The sequence below is a fragment of the Pinus tabuliformis genome, chromosome 9 (genome assembly GCF_031772625.1).
Source record: "Pinus tabuliformis cultivar Carrire ecotype Pingquan chromosome 9, CPIR1, whole genome shotgun sequence".
In the NCBI taxonomy this organism is placed as follows: Eukaryota; Viridiplantae; Streptophyta; class Pinopsida; order Pinales; family Pinaceae; genus Pinus; species Pinus tabuliformis.
The window spans coordinates 1,640,132,219-1,640,156,808 of record NC_142307.1 but is presented as its reverse complement, the minus strand read 5'-3'; the positions used below and the strand labels follow the sequence as shown (position 1 = coordinate 1,640,156,808).

Below are 24,590 nucleotides of genomic sequence, written 5' to 3'. Positions count from 1 at the left end.
ACACATCCGCAGCCATACACCATCAGGTGGGTTCAGCAAGGACGAGATCTCTGCGTCAGCCAACAGTGTCACCTTCCCTACAACATCAAGCCCTTCACAGATGAGGTACTGTGTGATGTTGCTCCTCTTGAAGTTTGTGATGTATTATTAGGACAACCATACTTGTGGAAGCGACATGCTGTATATGAGTCTAGACCTTGCTTTGTGATTATTACTTTGGGCAATAAGTTGTATAGGATACTAGAGGTAGCCCTGCCTACTGCCATCTCTTTGATCACTGCAAAGCAATGCAGTAAGATCATTTCCTAGACCAGGAAATTTGTTTTCCTTATGATTCGCCCTCAGGGCAAGAAGAAGGTTGTGGCCACGACTTCCAGACAGGGCTCCTCTGCACAACAACAGTAGATGGACAAGGTCATGGAGGAGTACAGAGACATTTTCGCCTCACCTACAGGGGTACCTTTGCACTGTCAAGTCAAGCACTCCATTGTTTTGACCCCGGGCGCGCCACTACCCAATGGACTGATCTATCGACGATCTGTTCTGGAGAACGATGAGATCAAGAGGCAGATTCATGAGTTGTTGCAGAAAGGGCACATCATGCCAAGCTCATCACCCATGGGAGCTCGATTGTATTGGTACAAAAGGACAGGACCTGGAGACTCTATATTGACTATCGGGCGTTGAACAAGATCACTGTCCGGAATAGGTACCTAATCCCACGGATTGATGACCTTCTGGACCAGCTCAAGGGGGAAAAATATTTCAGCAAGATTGACTTGAAGTTCGGTTATCACCAGGTGCCTATCGAACCCTCCGATGTGTGGAAGACTGCCTTCAAATCCAAGGAGGGCCTTTTCGAATGGTTGGTCATGCCTTTCGGGTTGACGAATGCCCCTGAAACCTTCATGAGATTGATTGATGACATCTTGCGACCCTTCACCAATACATTCGTGGTGGTGTATTTAGATGACATCTTGCTCTTCAACTAGAGTTGGGAAGAGCACCTCCACCATATTCGACACGTCCTTCAAACCTTGCGACAACACAAGCTGTGTGCCAATTCGGAGAAGTGCACTTTTGGCATGACCTAGGTTCAATATCTGGGGCTCATCATTGATGAGCAGGGTGTGCATGTGGACCCAACCAAGATACAAGTCATTCAGGATTGGCCAACCCCAACTACTCTAACAGAGCTTCACAACTTTCTGGGTCTTGCCAATTTCTACTGTAGGTTCGTGTTGGGGTTCTCTCAAATCACTTGGCCTTTAGGTCAAGTCACCAAGGGTGGAGCGAGAGCAAAGTTTTTTTGGTTTGAAACCCAATAGAAGGCGTTTGCCGAGTTGAAGTATCGCCTTTGCTTTGCACTAGTGCTCACATTACCAAACCTGCAACAACCATTTGAGATTGAGGCAGACACCTTCGACTATGCTATTGGTGTAGTTCTTACTCATTAGTGGCATCCAGTGGCTTACCATAGTGAGACACTTTCAGAGACAGTTCGAAAGTATCCCACTTATGATCAAGAAATGTATTCCATTGTGCAGGCTTGCTGTCAATGGAAGCATTACATTTTGGGGAAGGAAACGGTCATCCAGACAGACCACCGACCCATGCAGTTCATATAGACACAAAGGAAGTTGCAGAACAATCGCCATCTGAAATGGTCCACCTACCTACAACAGTTCCATTTGAACATTAAGTACAAGAAGGGCAACACAAATAATGTTGCAAACTGCCTCAGCCGACCACCAGTCATGGCGTTGATCACTGTGCTCGACTCTTGTGGGCATGAGACTTCGAGGTGGCCGCATCTTTACTAGAGCGATCCAACATTCGGCAGCACATACCAGACACTCCTAGAAGGGAAGCAAGTTCCAAATTTTCACCTTCAGGATGCATTGTTATGCCACCTCAGACACATCTGTGTTCCTTCAAGCGAGTGTGCCAAGATGATTTGGGAGGCGCACTACAGTTGGGTCACAAGACATTTTAGAGTAGATAAAACAATGGCAATACTGTAGAAGTACTTTTATTGGCCGAAGCTTCGTCAGGATGTTGGAAAGTGCGTTAGATCTTGCATCGCCTGCGCCATTGCGAAACCAACCATCAAGAAGCAAGGCCTATATACTCCTCTACCTACTCTAAGTCGACCCTGGGAATCTATCTCCATGGATTACATGTCGGGCCTTCCTTCTACTACACACAACAACAATTGTGTTTTTGTGGTCGTTAACAGATTCTCTAAGATGGCCATCATGGTAGCCTACAAGAAGAGTATCACAACAGAGGCCACTGCTAAGCTCTTCTTTGAGCGAGTGTGGGTACACTTTGGGATCCCATAGTGCATTATCTCAGATCGAGACAATAGATTCCTAAGTGCATTTTGGTCAAGTCCTTGGTTGATGCTGCATACCAAACTTAATAATTCCATTTTGTGAGCGTATTTCAGTATTTGGATATTAATAAAATGAAGTGTTATTTCTCCTGCTTCTCTATATTTATGGTTATATCTGAAATTTGTTGCGTTCCTGTTTAAGTTCGGATCATAATTTTATTTTTAGGGATGGCTCCCATTGTGAGCCTTTAGGATTTGTCATCTAGTCATAAAAGTCAATTTGAGTCTATGTCATGTATGAAGGACCCATATTGGGCACATTGCATTTTTGTATGAGTCATAAAAATTATAAGAAGGCCCTCCAAGACCAAGATAAACTCACCTCCTTCAAGTCGGCTTCAAAAGAATAATATAATCTCTCAAATAGACATGTCGGCTCACAATCATCTCATGTCGGCTTAGATACGTGGGGAAACAACTATATATAGGGCAGTTCAGATTCCATTTCAGTGCAGAATTTCAGAGAAGTAAATTGGTTAAGATCTGAAGCTAGGAAGAAGTGCGAAGGTCATCAAGGGGGCCTAATAACCAACGAGGAAGAAGGAAAGGAGCAATGAGATCTCTAGTGTTGTTTTGGGACTGTTTTTGGGCCAACTTACCTCCACACGTGTGAGATTGCAGACTTGTGTATTGCAGAAAGAAGGCTGAGGTATTACAGTCATAGTGAGAGAGGATTTCAGGTGAAAGACAAAGCCAAAGTGTCAAGAAGAAGTCTCCTTCTAGAGCGAAGAAGATATAAGGTCAAAGTTGGTCAAGCTCATGTGCTAAGAGTTTCTGAACTAGAACTAAGGAGTGCAATACTGAACCAAGGGACCGAAATTTTGAAGAGTAGTCATGAAGGAGGAAGAAGTAGAGATTTGATCATTGCAGGAAGAATCTCATCAAGGAGGATTTGTGTCTTGGTCTTGGAGTGGCGAATAGGTCAAGGGTCTTGGTCTTGGTATTCATCAATTGAAGTCTCTATAAGAAGAATTTGTGCGGGTTTTGCTTTCAAGTGGGAGAGGTTTTGGCCTTGGCGAATAGCCTACATTCTGTGTCTCTTGTCTCTTTGTTGTTTATGCATTGGTAACTGTTTGATGAAAGAAAAACACAATAATAATCTAAAGAGAAGAATCTAATCTAAAAGGTAAAAAGAATTCACAAGCAATTATCTCTCAGAGAAATCACCTAATATCGATGCCCTAGATTTCTCAACATGGTATTAGAGCTAAGATGACAAAGTCAAGGAAGGGCATCTTATCATGGGACACACAAGGATCAAATCTCGAGAAAGGCATCAAAGCAAAGATCATCTTTAAGACAAGATCTACAAAGTAGGTATTTTAACCCTAGATCGAAGAAAGAGTCTATAAAGAAGTCTTGGGATCATCATCAAGAGAAGAAGGCCAAGTTGAAGAGATCTACGAATCAAGGTCCTTACCGTTGAAGACATCACCAAGAAGTCATCATTGGTCTTCATCAAAGGATCCAAAGAGATCTCACTCTTTGTGGGATCACTGTTGAAGAAAACTATCTTCATCAAGGAAAAATTTTCTACTCTCTATATCATCATCAACATCAAGTAAGCAACAAGGAGAAGGAACATCGTATCAAGTTAGTATATTTATGTCCACATCTTAATCTATCAAAATGTCTTTTTGCAAGGAAAGTAACAAATTGTTGGGGTTTCAAACTATCTTGCATGGAAGAAAAGGATAGATTTGAATCTCATTGTAAATGAGGTTATGGAACATGTTAAAGGATCTATCAATAAACCAAGAAAGGAAGATGCTCAAGCTCTTGCAAAGTATATGAAAGGGGTAGTTAGGACTAAAAGGATTATAATAGAATTTATCAAGGATCCCCTCATCCCATATGTATCCAAACTTGAAACTTCAAAAGAAATCTATGACAAACTAGTAGAGTTGTATTGCATAAGCACTGTTGGAGATATCATCTCATTAAGGCAAGAACTCTACAAGTTGAAGATATCAAGGGAAGATGGAATAACCTCATACTTTATGAGGGTATCTGAAATCTGGGATCAACTACAAGATCTGGGAGAAGTCATGTTTGATAGAGAAATGACTACAGTTGTATTAAATGCACTACTAGAGGAGTGGGGTAACTTTACTTCAAGTATTTATGGGAAGAAAGAAGCTACTCCATTCTAGAATCTATGGTCATTGTGCAAGATTTGAAGAATCTATACTAATGGCCAAATCTGATGTGGGAGCAAGTGATCAAAGTCAAGAATATGCTACAATGATAAAAAGAAAGGGAAAATTTGGAAAGTTTGGTCCTCAGAAAAAGAAGAAGAACATGGCTAAAATACAATGCTATGGGTGTCAAGAATATGGGCACTATAGGAGAGATTGTCCTAAGCTCAAGAAGGACAATAACAAAAGAGGAAGAGAAGAAGCCCACATCACCGAGGAAGTGGAGAAGCTAAAAAGAAGAAATCCAAGGAGGAGGTAATAGATCTCCTCTATTGAGATAGTCTTCCTCACCTAAGTTCTTTTCAAGTTCCTAAGCCTTCTGTTGTAAGATATGGCTATCACGATTCACTAAATGGGATGCATCAAGGCATCATAGAAGCATTGAAAGCAAGAGCTCGGGAAATCATCATAGAGAGGCATGAAAGATGGTTAGAATCTACGGAAGTCAAGGATATGACTCTTGGGAATCTCATTGGAAACATAAGTGGTAAGGTAATCTAGTTCAAGGTTCATCATACATGTGTTAAAACGAAACATCTGCTGATGGGGATACTTTAGATCCTCAAGATTCTCCGATGAAATATTCATTGAAAGGTTCACTGATCATGAGGGGAAGCAAGTGTTTCATCAAGAATTCCAAACTTGTGGAATTCACGGAATGATAGTATGATGACATAAAAGTGAACTAGATCGAGGGATTGAAACTCTTTGAATCAAGGAAGCTGCTACAGGAAGTCTGGATGACCCAAAGGAAAAATGAGGTATGTATGCTTACATTTGATATTGTGGAAGTCATGTCATATGGTTGCGGATATCATAAATCAATTCTCTATCTTAAGAGCATGATCAAAAGAAAGGATCTCCTCCCTCAAAGGGATGCAGCAATGCATGGGTCACACATTCACTAGATGAAATCAACATAATATGTCCTCATATGAAGTATGAGGTGGTTGAATACTATTAAGGAACTCTAATTGAAAGCTTCTGGGAATGAAATGTGTGAAGAAAGGAAGGAAGAGATCATGGAATATGCAACCATGGTAAAGGAAATCAACATCTGAAAGACCAGGAAGATTTGACTAGCATATCTCCATGGAAGATATGAAGACTCTGATGGAGTTTGAAAAAGAAAGAGAACCTTGACAATATATATCTTTGGGAGATGTGTCGATATGTATGCAGGACGCTGATGCAAACTGGAAGGTGTCATGATGAAAGACCATCACAAAGGTAATGTTGATTTTAATGTTCAATCCTTTATTTTTGAACAAATATTTGGATGTGTTTATGCAGGGTTGCCGAGGGAAGATCTATGGATGTCTTCCACCATCGATACACATAGAGTAGGATGGAAGATCCTTAAGTAAACATGGCATGAAGGAAGGCCAGATATGGACTGATGGATCACTTTGCGATGATGACATGGCTGACTCATGGATGAAAATGATGGATGGTCGGTGCCCTATGTAAAAGTTCCGAACATGAAGATGTTGATTTGTGTAGCTTGGGAGGTACTCCAAGCCCTATTGTTCTAGGATTGGAGGTCAAAGCGCCACAAATGAGCTTGTGGGTTTGCAATCCAAGCTTGGGGGTTTTGCACCCATCATGATTTGGGCCAAAACTGTGAGCGAGGTATGACATGTGATGGATGAGGATGATAGTGCTTGGTGATACAATTCCAACAAATCGAGAATCGTTCAAATTCGAGTTGTCGTTAGAGAGAAATGAATTTTTGAAGTTGACAAGGTAATTATTGGTTACCAAGTCATGTAGGCTTCGTGTAAAAATAGTCCAATAGATGGGTCTCTTCATCAATTCGTTGAGCCCTCATATGTGTATAAATATGAGGTGAAGGGATGTGCTTTAGAGCATCCAAGTTTGGGTAATACGCACCAAAGGTAGCTCTGAAATTTTTGTGAAGGTTGAGCCACAACAAAAGGAGGTCGAGGTACAACTATGGGGAAACCGAGTTGCTGTAGGTGACAACGAGGTGGTTTTAGGGCTGTCTAAGGGCATGTTTAAGGGTTGTCTTAATGCAGGTTGTTGGAGGCCATAGTCTAAAGGAGCAAGGACTGGTGTTAGGAAGGTAGTTGTGGCATTGTTTGAGGAGGACCGCAGCTATAGTCAACTGCTGGGCTAGGCTGTAGGCCATTGACATCAGTTGGAGGCCCTTAAGGGCAGCGTCTAGGTGGACATAGCAAGAAAGGGACATCTGTTGGAAATACTGAGAGGGAGGGGGTGAATCAGTATTTATTTTTCCGACTATTGTTTTACCAGTTAAAACATTTATATTTAGAACACAAGTTGAACAACAAGAATAAATGCTTTTATTAAATTAACCTTTGCAGTAAAATAGATACAATATATAAGTGGTTGGAATAAGTTTCCAAGCACCAACTTGGACTTTTGTGAGGCTCCAACCCCCAGAGCACCAACTCTATTTCGCCAAGGCAACAATCTTGGACTTAGGAGCACCAACTCCCAAGGACTTCAATCCTTCCAGTTCCTGAGACACCAGTCCCAAGGACACCAATCCTTCTTACTTCTAAGGCACCAATCCAAAGGACTCCAATCCTTCTTACTTCTGAGGCACTAGCCCCAAGGACTCCAATCCTACTTACTTCTGAGGCACCAGCCCCAAGGGTTCCGACCCAATCTTGTCAAGGCACATTTGATAGTAATGTTCTGCTCTCAGAACTCTTCATTACTGAGTTCTGTCTGTATACAACTTCACTGTAGTCTCCATGCTACAACATCAATGACAACCAATCTTCCTATGAAGGAGTCTTTACAACTCTTCATACTGTCCACACAGAGTCTCCAATAGCCTTCGTGCTCTCTGATAATGTCTTCACACAGCTTTAGTTAGTCTACTGTTAGCTGCACTAAGCTCTGCATAAAGAACAACTTTCTGTTCAAGCATCTAATGTCACAGTGAATGCTTCAGCATGACTGCTTCTCTACTAGCTACTTCTCCCTTCAAACAATGTTAGACAAAACTTTATTCACTACATCACAGAGTTATTCTTCACACTCCATTGTATACCTGATTAATTCATCATAGGTTTGAGTCTTTCACAGGGTGATACGATCAACAGAGATGCTCATCCTTTGAGTGCCTCCTATCCTGTTGGTCCTTCGGCCCTTTCTTGTTCTGCTGGACCCTACTGCTGCCTCTGTTTCCTCCAGCTTATTTCAACAACACAACTACCACTTTCAACGCACACTGTTCTCTGCTTTTGTTGTTGTATACTTTCCTGATACCGCTGACTATCGTTTCCTATTTTTCGCTGGCTCTTTGGCTTCCTCCTCGGTCTCTGTAGTTTCCTTTGCCTTGCTTGACCTTCAGTCGCTGTGGCTTCCTCTACGCTGGCTTATCCTCTTCGACACTTTGGTTTCCTCTGCGCTGGCTTGTCCCCTTCGTGCTCACCAACACTCCTGGGACACGTTGATTCAACGACGAGGACCGAATAATACATAGAGAACACATATTCCATGTTAAAACTGTAACAACGCTCCTTTTTTCAATCATCATAGACATACATAAGACTTTATAGTTTAACGGAGAGACTGTACCAATCAGGACGACCCCTACCTGCCACGTCACCATCGCAATCGCAGTCGGCTTTTGTTCAGGCCTCCTGAACTATCGGGTGCGTTTTATATGCATCTTTGGCCTTTTTAACCAATTATATGTGTTAATGCCACGGATCGAGATTTGGCCGATCGGACGGTCAGGATTTAATCGCCATATCGACGATCGGCAGTCGCAAGGCCCTTATATCGACGCTATCCCTTGGCGGAGGTCCGATGCGATATTGCTAATCGCTATCGGCGATTGCAATGGGCCGCTTAACACTTTATAACTCCCGCTCCCGAAGTGCCGATGCGATATATGTCGGCAATCGCAAATCGCAAAGGTTCAGGTCTAGACCTTAACGTAGACCACTCACTTATAGCGATGCGATAATATGTGCCGGACCCGATAAGACTCAACACTCCCGTGCATAAAATTTCAAGTCTACTTTCCCGAATCCGCTAAGTGTTTAGTGTGATGATAAACAAGTAAATACACAGGGGTGATGCTATATGGGTTCTATGGATCCGATAGCGTTAAAACTTCCGCCTATAATAATTTCTAATACACGTATGATTTCCGCCTCTGATAGTGTAAATGAATATATATATATGAGTTTTGGCTTCCGATAGTGTATTTGTGTATATATATATATATATATATATGAGTTTTGGCTTCCGATAGTGTATTTGTATATATATATATATATACAGATTTTGGCCTCTCGATAGTGTTAATGCAATATAACTAAGTTATCTATCTCCCGATAGTGTATGCTTTGGCATTCTTGCTCCGATAACTCCTGGTAGGTCTGCCTACTTCCTCCGATGGCTTCGATAGCTCTGTTTGTTTCCTCCATTGCTCCGATAGCTCTGTTTGCTTCCTCCAATGGCTCTGTTTGCTTCCCTGTATACCATTTGCTCCTCCGATATATTCTTCTATGGCATATATATATGACATATATATATGGCTCCTCCTGTAGCTCTGATTGTGGCTCCTCTTGCTCCAATGTGGCTCCTCTGGCTTGGCAATGTCTTTCAAAGTCCTCCTCTGATACCTTCATACCTTGATGGCTTCTGCCTTTTCCGATATGCCTCTCTTGCTCTGATATTTTGCAGTATGCCTCTCTTGTTGACTCCTCCTTTAACAGACTCTTGCTTATGGCTTGGCTATCCTGATGGCCTTGCTCTTGTCTCTTCATGGATCTACTCTGCTTCCCCTTGGCTTCATATCATCATCTAGTATCTAGAATATTGCCATATTGACATCAATGACAACCTAGGTCAACAATCTCCCCCTTTGTTATTGATGGCAATATTCTTCTTCTCTCCCCCTTTGACATCAATGGCAAAGGAGTGCTCTGGGACTCCCCCTATCAAACTGCTTCTGTTCTTCATGAATGGTAGATCTTCATGGGTCTGTGACTCCCCCTGTCATAGTGCTCTTCTTCTTTTTACTCAAGATAGAAGGATTGATGCTTTATCATCAATTAGCACATTATTCCCTCTTCATGTCTCAGAACTACTTTATCATGGCTTCAACAATACTTAAAGATGCTCTACTTCAATGCTTCCAATCAGATTGCAAATATCCATACACCAAGTGTCCAAGTTCAGGTTTTTATGCTTCAATCTAGATTTTTATCTCCATAGTCAAAATTGAGAGGCCTTCATAGTCCGAATTAAGAGGAAATGTCACTGAACTTTTATTTCTTGTTATCTTTCTTCAGATCTGAGTTCCTTTGTGTCTCTGTGCTTCTCCTTAAGTCACTGCCATCCAATTTTCAACATTACTGCACTTAGATGAAGTGGTGAGAGGTTGTGCCTTACTGTTGCTATATTTTCTCAGTGACCAGTCTTTAGCATAAGTTATATTTGACTGCACAACGTTCTCCTTTCTATGAGCGATCTTTTCCTTGTGTTCTTGTACATATCTCAACAAGTTATTTCCCTAGCAGATTTAGATATCCAATCTGTGACTGTCTTTTAAAATCATTCTGTTGATTTGCATCTTTTTGCAATGCTTCAGTTTGTTATATGCTGCCAGCGGCTCTTACTTCAAACTCCATTCCAGATGTATCTGTTTGTTTGAAGATTGCCTCTATTAGTGTCCATAATTTATTTGTTCTCACATTAAATCCCTGAGTCAAGACATTTAGCATCTGTAATATCAGCACCATAGTTATTTGCCCTATTTCTCTAGCATTAGATGACTTTCTCTGTTGCTCCAAATACTACTTAGTGATTAAGTGGAAAGCATCTTTAACAACAGTCCAAAGAATGGTTACAAGATCATATTCTTCAATGGAGTACCCCTGAGAAATGATCTTTATCAAAGAATGACTGTTAATATAGCTCAACAAGGATTTCATAGGGACCCTTTCACTAATAGCTTCTGCAATAATGATCAAGAATCACAAGCTCCCCCTAACTGTATGCATCATCTCTTTTGGCAAAGTCTTCCCATCAAATGCTTAGATTGTCAAAATTCAGGCCAATGACATATGTTGTTGGCTGGAGAGTTCAAGGGACTTTCGGATTGTATTTTCTTCCTTCTCCATACTTGTGTAACTTTCTTCTTTTGCATGGTTCTAGCTTGTGTAAGAGCCCAAGTTAAGTTACAATCACGTGCCATATGACCAATGTTATGACACTTGAAGCATTCTACATTGTTCATGAATAAGAATTCATGATTTCTTCCTGCAAAATTGTTTCTTGGAGATTGTTGGGGACCATAATATCTATCTCTATGAGATGGTTGGGGACCATAACATCTATCTTTATGATATGCTTTACAGTGTTTTGCCATGTGACCAAAGTTTGTACAAGAATAACAATAACCAAAAAATGAACTTTGGTACCTGGGAGATGGAGATTTCCTTGATGTACTTCTGAAGCCTTTTTGCCTTGAGATCCTTTGATGATAACCATTGCCTCTTGCATCTTTGACATCATCTACATTTCTTCTTGGAGTAGGATTTCTTCTTGGGGCAAGATTTCTTCTTGGAATAGGATTTCTTCTCTTGTAGCCTTGATTTTTCTCCTTGACTTTGCTAGAACTGGGAGCATCACCATTTCTTTCTGGCTTCTTCACATCCCTTTTCTTTGAAGCATTATCATTCTTGTTTGAAGATTCACCTGCATACCCGAGACCTGATTTATCAAATGGACATCTGTGATAGCTGATCATGTCATCCAAGGCTTGAGAGCTCTTCAAGATTTTGTTCATCCCTTCATCGTTTGTTTTGAGGAAGACAATCTCTTCTTCCAATCTTTCACACTCATTATTCTTCTTAGCAAGTTGTTGGAGGGCAGCGTGTTGGCTACCCAAAGTAGCCATAGAGCAGCAGACAAGAAGGATGTTGTTGGTGCGTGATTGGGTGAAGTATTGCAGCCTTATGTGAAGCACTTTGATGAACGAAAGAGGCTACTAGAAGGCAGATTGGAGCCGAGACTTGTGTGTGGAGAAGGAATTCTACAACAAATGATGGGCAATCCTCCTAGCCCATGTTCATTGTGGGAGATGGACATCTTGCAGTGATAGGTGGCAGCCCTCTGTGCCCTATGTTTGTCTTCATCAGAGCACTGTAGGAAGACCATAGTGGGCGGAAGTCCCTAAGTAGCTGAGGAGCAACAGTGGGTAGTTGAGAGTTGTTCACAAGTGGAGCTGTGAACAACTCGATAGGAGGCTCGATGTGTTGTGGCCTTGATGGACAAAGGCAGAACTAGAGAGCAGATTGGATAGTTGAGATTCAGTGGCCAAATGGACTTGGAGCATTGATAGAGGCAGGAGCTGCAGATTGGGAGCCAAAGGACCGAGCAGGTACAGGGTACGACCGAGAGGAGCTGAGAAAGAGCGCTACATCAACCATATGGTCAGAGTATCTTGTTGAGGGCAGATTGGTTGTCGATGGATTGACAACAAGCTTAGTTTTGTATGTTGTACTAAGGGCCATTATCCTTGGTACGAGAGCCCTAGCCTGTTGTATTATATGTTGTTAATATAACGAAGTTGGGTTGAAAAATTAAAAGCTGTCTATGTTTTGTGCATATGTGATTTACTACTTTATATTTCCGCTATACAAAGTAGTTTATGGTTGAGATTCTTGGTTTGGTAGCGTTGGTGATTTTAAGACTCTAACCTAGACCCAAGTTTGTGGAAATTCAACAAAAGACTCCTAGATAACGAAAAAAAGTTCATGACATTGTGACGAGGAGTTCTTCAAGCAGTTGGTTGTCCCATCATCTCCACTTGAGGAGCTGTTGTAGGTCCCTAACTAAGAGGGGGCCTTGAAACAAGTTTCTTACTTGGAAGAAACTTGGAAATTTCTAAGCCAAGAGGGAGCTTAGGTACATTCCTTTTGTAGGAATGAGTACATTCCTTTATTGGAATAGATATTTCCTCCCTAGTTAAGAGGGAGATATAGGGATATCATTCTTGTCTTCACTTGGGAAGACAAAATGGAGGATTTGGTAAACATCTAGCATCCGATACTCTTTTAGGATGAGTTAGGGTACCCAAGATAAGAGTCGTCATAGAGGACCGATATTCTTTGAGGACTGGGAATTCAAGATAAGTATAGTCTTGGTGGAACACACCCTGAGAACTTGGGTGGGGTATGTTTCGTGAGAGACAATGATGAGGGTGTCTATACATCATTGGTCTCGCCCGCATTGTGATTAGATCTCGTGCATAGATAGAGCTGTTAGTCAAGGCCTTGCTATGTGACAATGCTGGTTGATATGATGCTAAACAAATGGGTTACCAATCCGTCCATTCTTATGAGAACTTCTTCAGATTGAGAATGACCAAGTACCGTTATGAATACTTCCCTAGTTAAGAGGGAGTGTTGAAAAGTGTAACTAGGTTCGGTCTTCATAATGACATGTGTAATTGTGATTTTATGTAATTGATGTAGAGAAGAAAAATAAAATTATTATTGTAATGCTTGTCTCGTGGGTTTCATGAGCAAGGAATTTTATTTTTAGTGATGGCTCCCATTGTGAGCCTTTAGGATTTGTCATCTAGTCATAAAAGTCAATTTGACTCTATGTCATGTATGAAGGACCCTTCTTGGGCACGTTAAACTTTTTTATGAGTCATAAAAGGTATAAGAAGACCCTCCAAGACCAAGACAAAGTCACCTCCTTCAAGTTGGCTTCAAAAGGATAATATAATCTCTCAAATTGACATGTCGGCTCACAATCATCTCATGTCGTCTTATATGCATGGGAAAACAACTATAAATAGGGCTGTTCAGATTCCATTTCAGAGCAGAATTTCAGAGAAGCAATTCAGTCAAGATTTGAAGCTAGGAAGAAGTGCGAAGTTCATTAAGGGAGCCTAATAACCAGCGAGGACGAAGGAAAGGAGCAACGAGGTCTCTAGTGTTGTTTTGGGATGGTTTTTGGGCCAACTTACCTCCACACGTGTGAGATTGTAGAATTGTGTATTGCAGAAAGAAGGCTGAGGTATTACAGTCACAGTGAGAGAGGATTTCAGGTGAAAGACAAAGCCGAAGTGTTAACAAGAAGTCTAGAGCGAAGAAAATACAAGGTCAAAGTTGGTCAAACTCATGTGCTAAGGGTTTCTGAACTAGAACTAAGGAGTGCAATACTGAACCAAGGGACTGAAATTCTGAAGAGTAGCCATGAAGGAGGAAGAAGTAGAGATTTGATCATTGCAGGAAGAATCTCATTAAGGAGGATTTGCGTCTTGGTCTTGGAGTGGCAAATAGGTGAGGGGTCTTCGTCTTGGTATTCGTCAATTGAAGTCTCTATAAGAAGAAGAATTTATGCGGGTTTTCCTCTCAAGTGGGAGAGGTTTTGGCCTTGGCGAATAGCCTACATTCTGTGTCTCTTGTCTCTTTATTGTTTATGCATTGGTAATTGTTTGATGAAAGAAAAACACAATAATAATCTAAATAGAAGAATCTAATCTAAAAGGTAAAAAGCATTCATAAGCAATTATCTCTCAGAGAAATCACCTAATAGCGATGCCCTAGATTTCTCAACACTTTGTTATCTTCTAGAAGCTTTCTAGTGGAGTTGGCATCTTTGGGAGGAGGCTTCATCAACTGGTTTTCATTTCCAACCTTCCAGGTATGATTTTTCCCTAAATAATTACTGGATTTCATTGCTCTCTGTTTTTAATTTCTTTTCCCCTCTTTCAAGTTTCAACTTTCAAGTTTAAAAACAATAAGGAAGAAGGATAGTAGTTGATCATAGGTTTTTCATTTTTCTATTTTATTTGTAGATGTCTTTCCTTCCAAATCTGAAATTTCACCATCCATTATGGCCGCAGAAGCCAAAGACACTACATGGGTTCACTGTGATGTTGTTGATGGAAAAATGTTGTGCAAATATCGCAAGCACCCAATGGGAGGAGGGGGTATTTATAGGTTGAAACAACACTTTGAGGGTATAAGAGGCCATGTAACCCCCTGTGATGCACTAGATAAAGTGATAAGGCCTATTAGGAAAGAATATCTTGAAAAGTTTGAGAAGTATCAGGAGGCAAAGGCTAGGGAAAAAGCTATACAAGATGAATTTGCAAGGAAGAAGGAACTTGCAGAAGTTATGGCTAGGAGAGAAGCAAGTGGGTATGATGATTTTGACCTTGAAGACTCCTCCTCTATCCCTTCCACCAATCTCCATGACCCCTTTTGTTATGTACCTCCTCTTCTTGAGTCTCACTCTCAACTTCAAGGCCAAGCCAAAGGTAAAAAAAGGATGAACTTTAAGAGCTATTTCACACCTTCCTCCACCTCTGCCTCTACTACTCCTAGTGCAACTAGCTCCCAACCAAGTCTATGTCAACCCAATTTGGATGCTCTTTGGAAAAACAATGCAAAGATGTTGCTTTTGAATGCATTTCCAAATAGTGGTATGATGCAAATATCCCCTTTAATGTTGCTTGCTCACCTTATTACCAAGCTATGTGGGACATTGTTATTGTTGTAGGAAAGGGCTTCAAAGGCCCTACCATGTATGACTTGAGGGGAACTTTTTTGCAAAGAGAGATTGCATCCATAGGAGAATATTTGACTGAATTTAAAGAGTCATGGACCAAAAGAGGTTGTTCCATCATGTCAGATGGATAGATTGATGGTAAAAACCACACTATCATAAATTTCCTTGTCTCTTGCCCTCAGGGAACCATGTTTTTGAGATTGGTTGATGCATCTGATAGGGTGAAAGATGCCAACCTATTCTTTGAGCTTTTGGATGAGATTGTTACAACAGTGGGCTGTTGCATTTCCACGACCTTGGGGCTAGGTTAGAGTCTTAAAATCAATGATGCTACCAAACCAAGAATCTCAACCATAAACTACTTTGCACAGCGGAAATATAAAGCAGTAAGTCACACATGCACAAATATACACAGTTTTTAACAAAATTGTACAATATTGTACAATCACCAATCTTCGTTATATTGAACCAAATCTGAATAATACAACAGTCTATGGTATACAAGATACAATGACAAACTTCGTTGCAACTTCTATGTCGTATGTTGTCCTGCCGGTCCTTTGCTCTTGTACTGCTCACTAGCTACTCCCTAGTCCTTCAAACGACAACACATCGAGACTCCAAGAGTGATTCCACCTAACACTGCTGCGCGTTACTTATGTAGCATGTACACGGGCGGATCCAATCTACTCTCTGAGTAGGTGTAATTTCCGAGCTCTAAATTGCCAAGCTAGTAGTCACTTTTTTCCATCAAGGTACTGCACTTCGACACCAAAATTCACCCAATCTTCAGCGCGTCTTCGTCTTTTCAACATAACTCGTCTAGGGCTACTTTGGGCTATCAACATGCTTCCCTCCACTAGACTAATGATGCCCAATCCTCGACTGTGGAATCTGCTCCTAATTGAAGTCTTTTTGACACCCAAGTCAACTCCAATTCACAACTTCCACAGGCTGCAATACAAACTAATCCAACTAGCAATCTTTCTCAACACAAAACCATACTAACCTCTACTTATGGGCTGATGTGTACTGCTGAATCTTTGCACTATTGGTTAGGGCTGAAACACATCCTGCTACAGCACCATTCTCCACATCCAGTCCTCTTCCTTGACTACGACTTCCCTTTAGATATCTCAGGCCACTTCCTGCTGTAATTCTGGGCTACAAACAACTCTCCAACATGCCTCTACACTTGCCAAAACAAAGGTATGGGCTTGCGGCTAGTTCTGCTCCTCAGAATAGTCTCTTGACCTCCCTGTTTAGGATACTTAGGGCCTGCGGCTTACCAGAATTAACCTCCAGAATTGCGGCCTTTTCAACAAGGGTAAACCCTCCTCAAATCACACCAAAACCACACCATAAATCTGCCCAAGCCTGCGGTTGCTTCTCTGGCTTGAAACTTGGACCTGTGGGAGAGAGTAAACCCATACAAACACACCCCACACTTGTCTTTGTTGCTCCTCTAATTTGTGGCTTCCTTAGAGATAGTTTTCTATGAGAAGATGCACATTTGGATGATCACAAATGAATCAATTCACCTCCTATTTATACATGTAAAAGAAGGCTACTCGAATCAGTGAAGAGACATGTCTCTTGGACGAAGCTTAGATGACTTGATTGCCTATAATTAATTGTCAACTCAAAAGTTCATATCTTTGTTTCTAAAGCTCCAATTTGAGTGATATTTAGAGCGTTGGAATCGGCATGTGAAGCTCTATCACCTCAAATTTTCTCATGCTCAATTTTTTATGGTTTGGCCCAAACCCTGATGGGTGCAAAACCCCAACCTTGGGTTCCAAGCCCACAAGTAACTCTTGTGGCGCTTTGCCCTCCAAATCCCAAACCGTAGGGTTTGGAGTACCTCCCAAGCTACACAAGTCAACATGGGGGAACAAAATGTTGTGCAGGTCATCACCGATAATGCCTCAAACTATGTTCTTGCTACAAAGATGCTAGAGGCCAAATATAAGACCATATTTTGGACCCCATGTGTTGCATATTGCATAGGCCTCATGCTTGAGGACATAGGAAAAGTGGAGTGGGTAAGGAACACTGTAGAGAATGCGAAGAGTATCACAAAATATATGTACAACCACTCATGGGAATTAATCCTAATGAGGAAAACATTGGGGTCAAGGAGCTTGTTAGGCTCGCCATCATGAGATTTGCAACTCACTTCTCAATTTCTCACTTCCCAACAACAAAACTTGCAGAAAATGTTTGCTAGTGATGATTGGTATTCATCTTGGTCGACTTGCAGAGTAGGTGGAATAGACACCAAAAAGAAATTTTTTGGCAACACTTTTTGGGAAAAGGCAACAGAGCTTGTGAAAATTGGTGAGCTCCTTGTTAAGGTGTTATGGTTGGTGGATGGGAAAAAATTGGCCATGGGCTACATCTATGAGGCTATGGATTAGGCAAAGGAGCATATATGGGCAACCTACAAGGACAGAGTAGGTAAATATGGGCCTATTTGGGAGATCATTGATAATAGATGGAACAATCAACTCCATTGTCTTATACATGCAGTCGAGTATTTCTTGAACCCAAAGTATCATTATAAAGCTAAGCTAGGAGAAGATCATACTAGGGAGTTCAAAGATGGGTTGTACGAGTCCTTGGAGTGCATGGTACCTGATGAGTCACAAAGTTGGAAATACATCAACAACTCACTGCTTTCTCTAGGGCCTGTTACTGCTCAAACTAGCAAGGGTCCTAGGAGGGGGCTCCTATATGGAAACTACTAGGTCAAGGGCAACAATGGAGCGATAGCCCACTCTCACCTCAGCTAAGGCTCCCTGCTCTTTACAGACTTCCATCGTTGGGAGGAGACCCAGTATAATAAGGATCACGAAGCTGAATGGATCAATAATAGGATGAATTGTGATCTTAGAAGCCTATTCACAAGAGAGGCTCAAATATATAGCTTGCTTGCTTGGAAATCAAGATGAAAGGCTCTCTAGTAAGGGCTTAGGAGAATTCCAAGGGCTAGGGTTTGAATATATGACTTGTCTAGGAGATTCCTAGACCTCGAAATCCTTGTGGAAATTTGGATTCCAAGTGGTCTATGTGAAATTATTTTCAAAAAGTTGTGGGATCACACGAGACCAAGTGGAGCCAAAATTAGGTCAAGTGAGAGGAATTGGTCACTCAAGGTGGAGCTTGACCCAATTGTGGAAGAGAAGAGGATCAATGTGTATATATGCTTGCTAGATATATGCTGTTTCCATTCGGTAGGATCATTGTGAATTTTTTCTTAGGGGTTTGCCTTAGTTTTCGGATTTGCCTACGCCTTAAAATCCCCTTATATTGTTTTGCATTTACAAAAACCAATCTCTCGTCTGTGTTGTAAGTGCCCTTCTGAAGAAAATCTGCCATAGAAGAACCCCATGATCCTACTGAATCCTCCACTATTATGGCAGGGTGAGGAAATGAAGGTCCATTAACGAGTTGAAGGTTGTGTTTCCAATAAGAGCTCCCACCTACTTGATGCACAAGGTTTAGCAATGGCAGTGAACCCTTCACTTGAGATTGCAAACCACCGTTGTACCCTACCCCCTCCACAGTAATCAAATAGTTTGCAAATTTGTTTCCTGTTGTGTTAAGGAGTGGTATTTGTGTCTCCTCTATGTTGGACTCCTCTCTCAACAGTGGCAACCTTTCCTTTGGGTCCTCCAGATTAACCATCATATTTGTTTTATTTTGTTTTCCTTTAGTTTTATATTGATCACAAATAATTTGTGCCAGTTTAAATGAGATAAACACAACTTAAATCATAAGAGACAGAAAATAAAAAGGAGAAAACCTCCCTTGCAAAGACTGGGTCCCTTTGAGCGTTCTTTGGTCCCACTAGTTGTCTGCTGTCTTGCCCCTGCTGCCGTTGACTAGGCCAGCGTGTAAGCTTAGTAACTATTGGCTGCTACGCGTATTGGTTGAAGGTGGATGGTCTGCGTACAAGTGGAGACACACCACAAAATCTGTTGTCAATTCCCATACAATCTGCCACCCAATCTATTGCCAAATCTGTGAGGCACCACGGAGGAAACGAGTCTGTTGATGTGTACCTTTCATAGCGCTGACCATTTACTAGGCTTGCGTGGGCTTCTAATTGGCATGTGCTTTTATTTCATAGCTACGCGTAGATGATGAAAAGTGAGGTGAAGTGGGTCCTATCCCCACTCATGCACATTTTCACCTTAGACTTATATTCCATAACATTTGATTTTGAATGAATCAAAGTTTTAGCCATACGTACGTCTCATGCAACCAAAGTGGGACCAGCTTGACTTGGCACTTGGATCTTTGACTTGAGTTGTGGCCTCATGTGGTGGGCCCCACATGGCTTGACACATCATCTTTGACCTCCCTATGAATTTCCATGTCACCCTTTGACTTCTTTTTGACTTTGGAAAAAATAATTGTTTTTTCCAATTATTAATTTTTTTCATTTTTTCTCACTAACATTAGAAAAGTAGGCTTTTGAGGGGTTATAAGGTGTTTTTTGACCCTCAAAGTGGGTCCTATGATAATGTTGGGCCTTCGAGGATGAATTTCGAATAGTCACATGCCCCAAACATTTCCTAAGGCCACTTATTTACATCATTACATAGAAAATAATTAAAAAATCCCATTTTGCGGGAAATTTTAAATTTTTTAAAAATCTTACTTAGACCTAGTCAAATTCCGCGAAATTTCAGAGATAACCTAGCATGGTAATATACATTGACTCTAGACACTAAGATGCATTAGGTGCTCAACCTTCAAGCCGTCACCCCGGCTTTGGGGTATGCGGTGAGTGAAAAAACCTAGAAAATTATTCGCTGTTAAAAAGCAGGAATAATAAACTAAGTAAAGAAAACTCTCTTAAGGTGTACTCGCTTGCTGATTGAGTCCCAACACCCTAGGCCTGTTACATAGCTTTATTCATCATGCTAGTGACATTTATACAATATCCCCGTAGGGCTACAGAATCTGAGGATTGAAGAAGAAAATGAGAAGAAGTAGAGTTAAAAAACTTTGATGATATGGTGAACTGTGATGGGTACATGAAGCCTCTGACACATTTTTGGGCATGGAGTCTTCAAAAAATCTTTTAGGTACACTTCAGTGGTCAATACGAACAATTGAAGGATTTCGCTCCGGGATCTGTAACTCATCTGTGCAGCCTTAGGATTAGATGAAAATGACATTTTGGAACTTTATTAAACATCAAATTGGTGATCTTTATCAGAATAGCTCTGCGGCCAAGGGTTTTCAAATAACCCAAAGTTACAGGAAGGTTTTTGAGCCATCTCTGCTATTGTGGTTTTGTTGTTCATTGTATTTTGGTTAATGTGGGTTTCGTTGAGTTCTCTTACAGGTTCTGAAGTCTGAGGCAACGTGTTCATACTTTGGCACTTCACCTTATAACAGTTGCATGATGCATCACTAATCTTGGTGACTCACTGGAATGCTGAGCTGAAGCCATACGGCCTGCATCAAAAACAATAAGTGTTTTTCAGATTTGTTGAAGTGGCATGGGGTTCATGAATTAACTCTTGGAATGCTTCTGTGGTCATGAAAATTAATAAGCACATTCCAATGGAAAATCGTGACTGCAAACCTGTAGAACAATGATCTGAGCATCAGTCTTGAGTAAACTGTTGGACTATGAAACATGTCTCAATGTTTTAACTCTCTGCCCTATGCCTAAGATGATGTGTGGATTGTCTTGTTGTAAAAGTTCATCGCTGGGGATAACCAGTAAAGTATGAAACCTTATTACAATCACTCCTTGATATATGGCTTATGTATATAACACCCCTGGTTGATGAAAAAATCTGTGATGACAAACTGCAAGTGTGAGTTTCCTGTTACAACAATGATATGGCAAATGTGACCTTCAACATATACATACATACTACAGTGACCAATTAATAGTGTTAACACCATGACCATGATTGCACAACACGTGTTTCTGAAAGTTTGGATCGGTCATTAATATAAGAATGGTGCAGAGGATGAAAGGTATTTAACAGTGACCTGATTGTTGGTTTGTTTGGTAGTATGCAAAGCACCATTCACGTTTGTCTATAAAACCAAGGCTTATACAAATTGATATGAAACGATGCTTGTTGCTAGATTTGGATTGGCTAGCTAGCAGAGGCAGATATTAAAGGAGCAAGAACAATGGTGGCAATACTACAGTTACAACAGTGGAAGACTTGAAGAATTGATGACTTCTAGTTGCAGATGCCTATACCTGTAATTGCATGTGCTTAACAGTGTTCCATCTGTAATGACACTTCACAATTATTTAATATGGCAGCAACTCTATGATTTGTAATAGTGACCTATGTGTTTGAGTTGATGATGACAGTGGTGATAGTACATTCATAATTATTGACACCACCAGACCAGAAACAACACAGTGACCTTGTTACTTTGCACAACAGTAACCTTTGAAGTTTGAAGTGACCCAAAAGAAACCTGATATATCACAGTGTGACAGTGACATTGATGAAATGAGATAGTGACTCATGTGACAATGAGGAAGCAGTCCAAATGACAGTAAGCTTTGTGAAACCTTGATGCAGTAATTGACAAGATCCTAGTTGTAGCATGATTTATAGCAGCAACAGTGGTGAATGGTAGCAGTGAAGCAGCAGCTGGAGTGGACAACAGAGTAGCAAGAGTAGGAGGCAGTAATAGTAGCGGCAACAACAGAGATAGTGAGAGTTGTAGCAGCAACAGTGGCAGTGTTAGTGGCAGCAGTGGAGTGCAGCAACAAAAGAAGCAAGTGTGGCAGTAGTGAGGTGTGCAGGCAGTTGTGAAATTTATGGCAGCAGCAGCAGCATTGATTGGTTAATTGTAAGGGAGGCTGAAGACTCCTGCAGACAAGTGCAGACCTTGTCTGCAAACATCTTCAGGCATTGGGGAGTTCTGTACTTCCTTCCAACCTAGCTGGTAAATTGTGTATGTAATCATACATAATGTAAAAGCTTGTTTGGACGACAAATTCTGTATTGTCATTGATGTGATGATTCATGTTTCTGTTTCAATGCTCTGATTAATTAAATAAACTAATCAATTGTGAAAACTAAAGGAAACACTGATTCAGCCCCCTCTCAGTATTTCCAAGACAAACATCCTGGAGCAATTAATTGTAACATCAAAAAAACATCAAAAAATTGAAGTAGAAGTTGACATTCGCCTTTACCTTTCAGTTTAAGTAAAAAAAATAAAAAAATAAAGTTAAATGAGAATGCCAACTTTTACTTAGATTTTAATATTACCAGCAATTACCAGGGAGGGTTGTTCTAAATAGTGGACTTTGGTGAAAAGGGAGCATGGGAGCACCTCATTTTTTGAGGGGGACATTCCATAGTGGGATTCCTTGCATCCTGCCAAAAAGAGGCCATGCGGGAATGTCTCCCTTGGAGTACCCATGTTCTGGGAGGGCGAGGAACACATCCCTTACCCTCGGTAATGTGTCCATATCTAAAACTTGAAACATCTTAAATATCTATTTTCTGTTGTTTTTAATTTATCTTGTCAAATCCTAGACTCGTGTTTCTGCACATGGTTGAGAAACACTAGTGAATAGAGTGGGTTGCGTGTGTAACATGCAGTGATGAAAGACTTCCTTTTTGTTCTTCTATCGAAACTTTTGGCATTATGTCTTCCTTTGTATTCTTTGTTGGATTTTCTGTTGTTATTCCCTTTCAAAGACCCTGGTTTGATATTTGGGTTAAAGATCCATATCTGGGTGTAAGAGGTTTCCAATTTTTGTGGGTTTTCTGGGTTCCTTGTGCCTTTCTAAATTGAAACTGAAACTATGCTTCGGTAAGTACATAGTCTCAGAGTATTGGTGAATTTTATTCCTTCCTGTGGTCACTGTGTGGAATGATAACAAACAAGATTTCAACACACCATTCTTCCTTCAAAAGCAAGTCAAGGAAGGCAGAGGATAGAATTCAGATTCAACTTTTTTTGCTGTTTATTCTGTGTAGATTAGTTTTATGATCAAATGCTTAATGATAGATTTCTAACTAAAATGATCATTCTGCTTTTACTAGTTCGTCGGGGTCATTATTTTTTTTTAATAATACCAAGGATATAATTATCTAGTAATTTCAAATAGCTATATTTTCTTCTCAGTTTCAAAATATATGAGCAGATAATATCTCCATATTAAGGGCAATGAAAATAAAGTAACATTAACATTTTATTATCTGGCTGCCTTTTTGTGAAGCTTGCTGAAGTGTTCGAAAGGGAAGGCTTGTCCTTTTTGGCCAGTTGTGAAAACTTACTACCTCGACCATGGGTCATTGATGACTTGGAAACATTCAAGTCAAGCTGGATGAGGAAGTCTTGGAAGAAGGCAAGTTTGTTGAGCTTCAACTATTTGTTTTGATGTGAATTCTGTCCAGCATGCTAAACATTGTATTGACAGCTACTTTATAGAAGTGTTATATGCTGAAAATATGCATCAATTATGTTGCTTTAGTGCCCTATTTAAATCCTCGCGAAAGTTTCCTTAAATCTAGAAACTTTTTTCTTTCGTGCATTCTTGAGTCTTGACAAGGCATGTGCTGCCACTTTTTCTTTTAGAAGTTACCATACACAGAAATTATAGAAAAAGGAACAGCCCAATATATATTGTCTTTCCTAAACGTCCCCCTTGATAGTAAAACATAAGACAGGTTAATGATCTGCATATACTTGTAAACTATTTTTTCAATAGTGATTTCTATAGATTTGATTAGATGAACTATTTCTAAGAGCACCCGGTAAATATTTACAACACTGATCTTCCTATCCTGTACTAAACAAGCAATAGTTACTTTGCTGAAATATCTAAACATCTGAAATGATTTATAGGACCAAAGAATAGTTAAAACTGGATTTTTTATGAGCTTGCTTTTGAACAAATGTTAAAATTGGCAACTAGGGTAAAACTTCATGTAGGTCATCTTATTCATCGTTGATAATATTTTTATTAGATTCCTCAAGTCGAGAGGTGTAGGATTGATATAAAGATCATCCGATTCCGATAAGTATTCATGGAGATATGAATTTATTTTGATTATGGAATTATTATGAAGCCGATCTACAACTCATGTAGGCTCAGAAGCCCAACAGTCGCATCTATTCAAACACCAACGTTGTGTATAAATACAGGAGGACTTTTCCTCATTTGGACTTACTCATCTCATCACATCTCTTTCTCTCTCTACTGCGCAGAAAAGGGTTTCTCTCTCACACATGTGAAGCCGGAAGTTGCTGAAACTGAAGCTGTAACTGTAGAAGTAAAGATTGATCTGCGTGGACTAGAAGATCTCCTCATCTAAACTGCGCTGTAGGATCATCTGAACCTCCTCTGAAAGCTGCAACTTTTGGTGGTGGAATCAAGTCAATCCGATGGACGGTTTGCAAGATATCAACTGCCCTAGTTTGAAGCC

General features: G+C 40.6%; 1 protein-coding gene across 1 annotated transcript in view; it reads left to right on the top strand.

Annotated features, from left to right (window-relative positions):
* The window catches only part of LOC149155125 (damage-control phosphatase At2g17340-like), a 313,880-nt gene that overhangs the window by 212,392 nt on the left and 76,898 nt on the right, over positions 1-24,590 (top strand). Inside the window, exon 6 of the mRNA XM_089445031.1 lies at positions 23,381-23,509. Coding sequence (XP_089301157.1) covers positions 23,381-23,509 — 129 coding nt within the window. The remainder of the gene's footprint in view (positions 1-23,380; positions 23,510-24,590) is intronic.